The sequence below is a fragment of the Cynoglossus semilaevis genome, chromosome Z, assembly GCF_000523025.1.
Source record: "Cynoglossus semilaevis isolate Cse_v1.0 chromosome Z, Cse_v1.0, whole genome shotgun sequence".
Lineage (NCBI taxonomy): Eukaryota > Metazoa > Chordata > Actinopteri > Pleuronectiformes > Cynoglossidae > Cynoglossus > Cynoglossus semilaevis.
In genome coordinates this window covers 2,163,656-2,174,565 of record NC_024328.1, presented here as the reverse complement: position 1 = coordinate 2,174,565, position 10,910 = coordinate 2,163,656, and the positions used below count along the sequence as shown (strand labels likewise).

At 41.1% G+C, this 10,910-nt stretch overlaps 1 protein-coding gene across 2 annotated transcripts in view; it reads right to left on the bottom strand.

Annotated features, from left to right (window-relative positions):
- LOC103397440 (sarcoplasmic/endoplasmic reticulum calcium ATPase 2) overlaps positions 1 to 9,338 on the bottom strand; it is a 23,880-nt gene extending 14,542 nt beyond the window's left edge. Inside the window, exons 1-5 of one of the 2 annotated variants that reach the window (XM_008335700.3) lie at positions 8,743 to 9,338; positions 5,981 to 5,998; positions 5,814 to 5,896; positions 3,528 to 3,632; positions 2,666 to 2,804 (exon numbers count right to left, since the gene is read on the bottom strand). In XM_008335700.3, coding sequence (XP_008333922.1) covers positions 2,666 to 2,804; positions 3,528 to 3,632; positions 5,814 to 5,896; positions 5,981 to 5,998; positions 8,743 to 8,860 — 463 coding nt within the window. In that variant the 5' untranslated portion in view covers positions 8,861 to 9,338. Of the gene's footprint in view, positions 1 to 2,665; positions 2,805 to 2,956; positions 2,968 to 3,527; positions 3,633 to 5,813; positions 5,897 to 5,980; positions 5,999 to 8,742 lie in introns of those variants that run through there. The other variant, XM_017043146.2, reaches the window with a different exon arrangement.
- Positions 9,339 to 10,910: the final 1,572 nt, after the last annotated feature.

The following is a 10,910-nucleotide window of genomic DNA, read 5'->3' as shown; positions in this document are numbered from 1 at the left end:
CACTCCCAGACTACACCATTTTTCAGGCAGCAGGAAACAGCAGGATTCCTCAAAGACTGCATCGCTGCATCGTTAACTTAACTGAGGGCAGTGAATGCTTTAAATACGATAAACGATAATACAGCTGGCACACTGCACACCTTATCAGCTCAACAAATTATTTAGGGGTTTTATTAAGTGCACCGATGTAACTCTTTATCAAGTTTTCACAGCTGGCTCTTAAAATAAGCACCAACCTACTGTACAGTACAGTAGTACAAACAAACTTTTGTGAAATCTTACAATGTGAGAAAATATATAAATCAAAAGTTTCCAAAAACTGTTTAACAACATCCTCATAAGTTTGTTACCAAAGACGAGCACAAAAGAGACACCAGCAGTCCAGAATAAACTTGATCAGTAAAAACTGTGATGTACTTTTGGATAAAAATCTGACAGTCAGTTAGAGTTTGTTTTTCACAGCAACATGAAACAGCTTTCAGTTAGCATTCAGCTGCAGGGTAGATAAAGGACGAGGCGTGAGTTGAAGGCAATTTCAAACCTCCAGCAGCCCCCTGACAGAGAGCAGCAAAGATTGGCTGCAGGCAATCCCCTCTCACCACTGAGAGGTCGTCATCTGCCTGTGCTCTACCTGGTGCGTTGTGGCTGCCTAGCCTGCAACTGCGTCATCACACATTCCTCCTCTGCATGGCAGGGGTTACATTGAAGCTTCAGATTTCTTTTGTTTTTTTTTTTTAAACAAAAGGACGATAGCCCTGCTCACACGGACGGTACATTTTGCTGCAGACCAAGGTTTTAATTTCACACACGAGAGAGGAATTATGAAACTACTGATCATTGTTCCCCACGTAGAAGTATTTCAGCAGTTGACATGCTTTTTTCCATATCAACACAGACAAACAGAGGTCAACATTCTCAGTGTTTTGTTGACTTACTAACTCCTTGTAACACCATGTGTGCGAGTGTGTCTGAAAATACAGTATATATGTAATACATTCATAGAGACAAAATCTCTCACAGATCAATATAATTGTCTTCTTACTATCAGGGTTTCTGGGATAAGTTGACCATTATATGCACGTCAAAACAGGCTGGACAAACACACACTTTCTCTTATATACCAGCACAAAGTGTTATGTAATTGCAAGAAAATGTAAAAGTAACTGGCATTTCATTTAATTTTGTATGGAGCCTGTTTCAAATGTGTGATGTTGCTATCCTGCACACACACTGGTCTTGGATTTTTAAATCAGGTTTATTAGATAATGACTGCAATGTGGTACGTAAAGTACACTAAACATGAAATAATCTAAAGACCGCTAAATATCCAGTCAAATAATTAAGATGTTTTGGTTGATTTAATCAGATCTTGAGCTGCAGTGACAAGTTGACAAATGAGTATGTAGTTGCCCGAAACACATTAAAATTAGCACTCTTAACCAAAACCCCAGCACATTCCAAGAAAATTGAAGGTGGAAGGATCCAGCTCTGTTTGCCCTGCGTCAAGGTCACAAAGGAGTCCTGCTAAACACTCCCACCCCACATCATCCACTGCAGTAATGTTTCCCTGAGCAAGATGGGAAGGGCTCATGTGGGGTGGGACCAGACACCTGTCATCTTCGCGACTGTCACTGCCTCTAAAAATACTGCATTCCATAATCTGAATGGCCAATGACGGTTAAAAATAAAAGCTACCAGAAAAAACTATGCATCCCTTCATTGGCTTACAGAAACAAAGCATTGCGATAACATTAGCATTTGAAGGACAACAGCATTGCCTCCATTCCTAGAAACACACACATGGTGCCATGCAGGGAATCAAAGTTTTACATCCAGAGGATGTCAGCTGGTGAAACCACTGACTTGACCACAGCAGCATGAATCACCCCACTGCTCACTTTATACTGCATAAAGCTGTTGTATTAGATTGTACAGCAAAAATACAGTGGCACCATATGACTTTGTGGTAGCAGATGCACAGAGACACCACACGATAATCTAGGCCTTGAAAGCATTCGCCCTCATCCTATTGTGACACTGGGTTAATAAGTGCATCTCAAAATACTTTATTCTTGTGGGGCGTGTCACCCCTGCAGTGACACTTAGAGATGCGGGGGAGGTTTCAATTGGAGCTTGTGCTAAATATGATCTGTGACCACATCACTGTGACCATTGCAAGTGAATAAATAGCTTTTTCCTTGCAAGGCACATTTCAACAAAGCAGTCAAATTGTGATAAAAGCGCACAGGCAATAATGTTAATCTTCTGACATGTTTTTAGTCATCTTTGTTGTGACGGATTAATCGTGAATGTTTTTGTGATAACCTCTTTTTTTTTACCTCTCATTCAAGACACTTCTACAAAGAAGGAACATCTTTCTAAATTAAATGCGGGACGGGGGAGGCAGGGTCACATCTCTAGATGCAGTGGTTTTCTATATACTCACAATATATGGAAAACCATAAGAGTTCAGAAGGCCTGTTATTTCATACTGAATGTCATTTACATGCTGAACAAAGGTAGACCCCAAACTGTTCAGAGTGGTACAAAGAATCCTGGTTTGTCAAAAACCCAGGTAGGCTGTGGTGGGGCTAAATAAGACCGTACAAAAACCAAAACATTACAGAAAGTAATGACAGAAGATAAACAGACAATTTAATCTTACCAGCAATTTCTACAATGTCTCCAGGAACGATGTCTCTGGCTTTGATCCTCTGAACAGTTTTCCTGTCCTGCCGGTACACTTTCCCCATCTCCGGCTCATACTCTTTAAGTGCCTCAATGGCATCCTCAGCATTGCGTTCCTGGTGAAGTGAAAACAATATGTAGTGTCACTGCACATGAGATTAAATGATAACTGTTCTCAGAGCTGTTCCACTCAAACAAGACGAGAGCTCACAATTATTGATATAGTTGCGTACATTCGTCTGTGGGAGCAATTCATTCATTCTCTCACATTAAATCATCTGCCCATCAGTTAATTAAATGTGTCCAGTCCGGTGTGCTGCTGCTTGGTTGGACCAAAGACCTGCAGCTACAGCGGCCCCTGGTTTAGGGTAATTGACAATGTCTTTTCTTTAATGGATTCATCTGCATTTACAACTTAAAATAGATAGGCACCAATCTTTTTACCCAGGACGAGTGCATTTCAGCTTTGCACCCACACGTTTTGCCTTTGCTGTTTACTTTGCTCCTTATGTAATCTGAATGGGGGAAACAATTTCATCAGCGTGGTGTTGCTCCAGCATTCTGAATGCTGTGATAAACCAAACACTGCAGTGGATCTGACTGTGGATGGATGTCAATGCCATAGTAATGGTCAAATCTCTAAACTGCTGTTGTGCCTGGTTGTCATAACAATGCCGTAACTGAGACAAATATCATAAAATAAAATAATTAATTAATTAAAACATTTAAACATTCAAGAATAAAAATGTGTGTTATTTTAATGTAAAACATTTCCAGTATTTTCTCATTTTTGAGAGGGCAGTAAGATTAAAGTACAAAGGGTTTTTTTTTTCCCTCACCTGCCACACACCGACGATGGCATTGGCTATAAGAATGAGTAAGATTACAAAAGGTTCCACAAACGCTGTGATTGTTTCTTCACCCTCTTCAAACCAGGCCAGGACCTGAAAAAAACAGAGGGAACACTGTTGTCAGCATCATCTTGTGAGAGACATTTTAGTGAAACAGCAGGCACCAGCTCACTGCAAGGATGGTTAAAATGGTAACAGATGGAAGGATCTCAAAAAAAGTCTTATTATGCATTTAAATGAGTTCTGTGGGTTTCATCTCTTACATAAACCTTTTAATGAAAGCAGTGGTAGTCAATTGCAGCATTTAACGGTATGTTAGCAGCTAAAAGCTTGGCATTAGAGCCGAAGATTGTTTAGAGCTGAAGATCTTCTCACACATCCTACATCAATTTATACATAATGTGAAAAAAACCCAAACATGCAACTGTATGTCCATGACTACTGTGCATTTAATGACCACAATTATCAACATTAATGCACCTAACACCGTGCAGTTGTGTATACATGTACGACATCTGAATGGAAAAATAAATAAAAACACCAACCGCAGACAAAAAGAGCAAATCCTGGGAATATTGAGTAGTCATACTGGATATTTAGCATGAACTGCAGCCATTTTGTTGGGATGTGGCAGCAGAAGCATTTTAAATTGTTACTACTCACTTAGTTTAAAACATTCTGAATTGTACTCTCTTTGCATCTAAAATTACATAGTTTGAAGAAAGAGCAATTAGTTAATGTGTCATTATCGTGTCGTAAAACTATCAGTCATCATGACTGGTTTAAAAAGAATTTGGGCATAAATGAACCTTCTTTGACTGGAGTCCAAAATCCAGAGCTTGGCAGTCTGGGAGTCAATGAATGCACGCAGAAGTAGGTGTGCACATTTGACTGATAAGAGACCTCCTGTTGATGGGCCAGAGCCCAAATTTGGTCTCGAGTGGTGCTCAGTCCGTCTGCCATACAGCAGCCACTGACACCTCAGTATCACCTGACCTGGGACTGCACAATACGTACCAAGTCTGTCCCTCACACACATGTAGCTCACGTGCAATAACACTTCACTGACAAGAGCAGACAGAGGTGATAAAAAAAAGGAGAGCAAACAGTGAGAGAAAATCATGCTTAACTGAGGTGGTGTAAAAATACAAATTATAAGAATATCTAGAAGTCAATGTCTTTTTGACGTAGACAATTGACAATGCCATCATCAGAATTCAAAATCCAGTTTGCAGAACCAAACCATTAAATTATAGACACTTTAATTGGATTTTATGAATAGTTGGTCCATAATGGAGATCCTATTCAGATGTGGTGTTGCCATCCACACATGCTATCCACATTCAAATGTGGATAGCATTAACAGAAGGGGTCATCAGTTTTAAATTTAGGACAATTCTGAAGTGTTGGTCTTCTCAAGTTGTAAGCTAATATGTTGATAGTCCACATTGATTGTGCTCAAACTACTAAATAGCACCAACTTTGGAAGCAGAAGAAGCCAAATGAGCTTTGTTCCTCTGTAAAGTAAGTGCAGATCAAACAAAAGCTTTCATCTCAGAGCTGAGACGCAGGACAAGCTTCACAATAGCATTGTTGGTACCTCCCTGCTCAGGAGGTATGCTGATGATAGCTGATCCAAAAACCATCTATCAGTCAAGCACCAAGAGGCATAGTCTTAAGTCCAGAGCTCATGATGAGAGGGTGATATTACATAGCAAACATAGCCGGCCTTTCAAAATGTCTTACTTACATGGTGCGAGCAACTTAACACTACTTCTGCTGTTGTCACCATTCCTCAGATGGTCTCTAGCCTTCTCAGCTGTTTGCTCACTAATGTGACAGTATGTGACCTCGGCTTAGTTACACAAACTGAAGACATTTACGCTTCAGCACCCTGCAGTGAACACAAACACACCTCCTCCCACTCCCCCGCCAGTCATCCCACGGGGGCTAATCATGTTCCTTACTGCCATTCTGACCTTGTGTTAACACCTTCTCCGGCTATAGGAAATATATGTACAAGGAAGCTACACCTTGTCCTCCTGTTTTTAGATTAGGCACAATATACCTCACTGGTGCACATGAACAACTACTAACCAGCTGGTTTAGTGTGAACATGACTTACAAAAGCATGTAAGATGCCCACCTGCCAAGTTTTATTAAGTGACTGTAGGAGAAAGTGATCGTTTGCAAGTGCCTGCTGTTAAAATGGCAATAAATCCTGTATTTTTAAACAAGAACATCTCATATCCACAGTCGAGGAGGCATACTTACAAAAGATATACATGCTGCCAACAGAAGAATTCGAACAAGTAAATCTTCAAACTGTTCAAGGACAAGTTCCCACAAAGACTTCCCTGTGGAGAAAGGAGTTGGTTAATAATAATAATAATAATATGTCACATTATGACAGCAACCATGTCAGTGATAATACTGATTACCTTCTTCAGCCGGTAACTCTGTTTGTTCATGGAGAGGAACGTCAATCCACGATTAAAACAGGAAACACATGAAAGAAAGAAGGGGGGAGAAGAGAGAGGACAGTGAGGTTAAGGTGTGTGTGTGTGTGTGAGAGAGAATAGTTATATAGGCAGGTGGATGCATGTGCCTCAGTTCAAAGTCATATGTTTCATGTCCTCTGAGGATTCACTGTAGATATGTGATCAACTGCTCATGGCATGAAGCTTTAGTACTATTGTGTCCACTTCAGTCCAAAATCTGAACACGACGCACCATCAAGCTACAACCAACGTGGGTCTATTTTGATCGACCCTTTTGGCCTACCAAAAGAATTGCAATGACCTTCCATTGTTCTGGTCCTTTTAAGCTACTGCTACACGAGAGCAGACACAACAGCTCTGAACAGTCTGAAGAGGATTCTCATATTTGGATGAATGAAACCATGAATCATAAAACTAGCCTCATCTTAGGCAGCGTGGGCGTTGTCACTGTCCCTTTAGTGGTGACGATTACATATATAGCAATCAACGGTCATTATAAACTAGGACCGATCATTTTATGGTAAAGATCTTATTCAGAATTTTGTAAACTCCAATCACCATAAAGGTCAATATGACATGAGAAGAAATGGAGAGGGGCCTGGGGGGTGAGGATTAATATAAAACAGCTGTTTAGCCCAGGGACAAGAGAGATTAACTTGGGCAGATAAGGTTACCTTTGTGATCCGGTGGCCAGTTCTCAGTGTCAAATGCCTGCTAGGTCTCCAATGTGTACACAGGCCGATGTGTTGGGCTTTTGCTTTAAGAAACAAGCAGCCTGCTGCTGTGTTCAACAATGTCACCATGTTTGAACAATGCAGTGTCAACAAAGTCACAGTGAGGTTATGTTAAACAATGTTATCACTGTCCTCAATGCGATCATAATACAATGTTACACATTCATACGATGTTCACAATCTCACACTGGACTGCATGCAATCATCAAAATGTTGCCTATGGCAAGCCACTTTAAAATTTAATAGCTGGTCTGGATGTGTGTTACAGCCTGGATGAACATTTTAAATATCAACAACGACATTCTTTAGCTTCAGTCTTCCAAGGGCAAATGACACAAGTTTCCTCTTTCAGGGGCATGAGGTTCATTACTACAGATATTTCTAAGAGTTGTATATCCTCAATCTAAATGTATGCATAAAGTATATGCATATAAAGGGTGGACTGTTTATGCATGAATATTACAATCTGAGGGGTTATAAAACATTTCATACCTTTAAGTTAACACACATTTTTTAAGCTCTTCATTTTGGCTCTCTTTCCAGTGTTAAAATGTACTAATGGACTATGGGTTCCTGTGTGCTCATAGAAGAGGTATTTTAGCAGGAGGTACCAATACTTAGCTGGAGGTACTGCAACAGTGTCCTGGCAATTGTGGTTGCTTAGACATTTTCATACCTCATTCCTCATTCCTCATACCTCATAACGGTATGAGGCGCTGTATCAGAATACCTCTGTGTTAAATGCAAAGTAATTAGGTGTGTTACTTTACAGTTTACAGGATTAATCGAAGACCTACTGCTCTAGAGCTGCCTCTTCTGTGTCCCCGGGCTAATAATTAACCTGCACCGTCTACACAAAATCATGATGTGTTTGTCATTTATAACAGAAGAGGCCTGCATACTAAATAAGCTCAATTATGGCTGGACCAGTGGTTCTCAAACTGTGTGTGAAAATTCATATTTTCACATTTACATTTTTGAATTGAATAAACCTGAATCATACCATGCACAATTAATACAACATTTAAACAAAAATATCTTTCTAAACATCTTTCTAAACCTCTCTCCTGTGTGGTGGAAGCTAACAGTGAAGGCCTATGCTGCTATATTCTATTGTTGGTCATCATGGAGGTACTCAGAGAGATCAATGTTTTCTCAGGTGGTACAGAGAAAAAAAAGTTTGAGAACCACTGGTCTAGACAATGAAATTTAGTCCCATTTCATATCTTATACTTTGTGCAATTGATGCCACTAGTCCTAGTTATCAGGATGCTTTTATTTTAAAACAAACCCAAATTATCATTACACTTCCTATGCAACATGAGCTATTTTTTTAAGAAGACATCAATTTGCATGCTGGGGTACTTGTTTGTAAAAAAAATAATATAAAAAACAACCAAAAACAATACAAGAAAAAACAGGATAAAGACAATATTTTATCTTGTTCTTGATGAATGGTGAAGTTATAATGTTTTATTACATAATTAGCCTGGAAATTATAAGAAAGAAGAAAGTTAGGTTTGTTATCTTTGTTATAAAAAGTGGCATTTTGTATGAAAGGTTTGGGAATCCTAACCAATTTAAACGTTACGATACACTTAGACACCTGCAGTCTTATTTTCGACGCAGGTTTTATGGAAATAATTTCAAATTGTTTTTTTCTAAAATCGTTCTTTTTAAGTTCTCGTGAGTTTCTAGAATGTTCTGTGTGCCCAATGAGATTTGTCTTCACACATGTACAAATGGACGGTGCAATTTAAAAACGCAAAACCTGGGAAACCCTCGAGGACACCAATGATGACGTCAGTCATTTCACTACAGGTAACACCGGCCGGCACGCTAACTTCACGTTAGTGAACACACTGTTGCTCACAATGAACACCTTACAATTACCCGGCTTTTTTTCCGGGGCTAAAAACGTGTCTCATTAACAGCAGTCTTTGTGTGAGAGAATGCGGACATTCTTACCGTTTAGGCCCCATTTCTCCTTCTGTCGCTTCACCTCGTCCAGTGAAAGTCCCGTGCTCTCGTTGACGCAGAAATAACTGTAAACTTCTTCCACACTCTTCGTGTGAGCGTTCTCCATGGCGGACAAACAGACTGCTCCTTCGCCCCCAGAACACTGCTGTGTGCTGTTGCTGCTGCTGCTTGTACCTGCTGTAACTTAAAACTATTTTTGTATTGATTTCGAAAAGGAGAAACAGCCGAGAAGGAGCAACGAGACCTCACACACTGGGCGATTATAGACAGATACTGACTGCGGTCAAAGCACGCGTCCTTTCCCGTTCAAAAATATCAGTGTTGCAGTGAAAAAAAATTCCTCTTCCCTGTCTCTGTCTGTCTGTCTGTCTGTCTGACTGACTGACTGTCTGACTGACTGACTGACTGACTGACTGCAGATGACTCAGGGCGCCCTCTTATCTCCGGAAATGGTAGGAGAGAGTGTGTGCGGCAGAGTCCTGTGCTGGAGACCGCATCAACCCAGGTCAAGTCCTTCTCTGTGCTACCGTCCGCGAACCGTATCGTGTCGTGCCTGACCGTGGCGCAGCTCCCTGTGACTCCACGCTACTCTGCCAGTGTGGTTTTATTAAAGCGCCTCACTGCTGCCCCTCTCTGCTGCTCCGCATGTGGACCAACGCCATTGGACGGTCGACGATCAAACCATTGAGACGTGAAAAAAAAAAACACAGGAAGTCAGAAGGAAGTGAACAAGGTAGTGAGTAACTCACTCAGAAGAAACTGTCATCAATAATCTTCCCACCAATTACAGTAGGCATCAGCTAGAAGAGAACCTAGAGAAGTGGAGGTTTGCACTAGAAAGAAGAGGATGAAGGTCAGCTGAGTACATGTGTGTAAACGTAAGGGAGAACAGTGAAATAGTGAGGCGACAAGGACCAGAGGTGGTGAAGGTGCAGGAGTTCAGGTACTTAGGATCAACTGTTCAGAGCAGAGGAGACTGTGGAAGAGAGGTGAAGAATAGAGTACAGGCAGGATGGAACAGCTGGAGAAAAGTGTCAGGAGTGATCTGTGACAGAAGAGTGTCAGCTAAGGTGAAGGCAAAGGTTTACAGGACGGGGGTGAGACCAGCCATGATGTATGGTTTAGAGACAGTAGCAATAGGCAGAAGACAGGAGGAGGAGCTGGAGGTGGCAGAGTTAAAGATGCTAAGATTCTCTCTAGGAGTGACAAGAATGGACAGGATCAGGAATGAGGTCATTAGAGGGACAACACAGACAGGAAGGTTTGGAGAAAAAGCTAGAGAAGCCAGATTGAGATGGTTTGGACATGTGCAGAGGAGGGACAGTGGATACATTGGTAGAAGAATGTTAGAGATGGAGCTACCAGGTAGGAGACAAAGAGGAAGGCCAAAGAGGAGATATATGGATGCAGTGAAGGAGGACATGCAGATAGTTGGAGTCAGAGTAGAAGATACAGAGAACAGGGAGAGATGGAAATCAGTGATCTGCTGTGGCAACCCCTGAAAAAAGGGACAAAGCTGAAAGAAAAAGAAGAAGAATCTTCACATTAACTAAAGTACTTTAGGGACCAGGGAATTAATTTTCCTTGGATTTTGAATCCTCTGCTTGCTAACTTTTAAAAGACACCAGGTTCAAAACAGGTTCCGTTTGTACATTTGTCACATATCACCGGCAGGAGTGTCACAGAGAGAGAGAGCCACCAACAAAGGTGATATCACATCAGAAAGTGACCAAGGCAAATCATCTTTCCTGACTGTAGTAAATCTTCTACAGATGAATCTACTAGATCTGCTTAGCAACTGTAACAACAGCAGTGAGGGCACAAGGTTAATACCCCACGTTGTGTTTTTTAACAGCTATCCTTGTCAGCTGTTTTGCAGTACTGGCATGCTATTGTCTGTTAACACGTCTTAATGGGGTCCCAAGAAGTACATGGAGGGCTGTAACAATAATATCCTAACAGTGGCCGGTTGGACAGCAAGCTGCCCTTTACATTGCACATTTGATCCGTTTGGCACAAGAGCCACACATTTGGCTGTCAACAGCAGATTAGGTTTCTGTGGAAGTGATGTCGAGACCCCTGAAACATCCAAGAAGACATTTGTTGGTAACAACATGGTAAAACTGTGATCTGTCTGCAAAGAGGGGGGTCGAGGG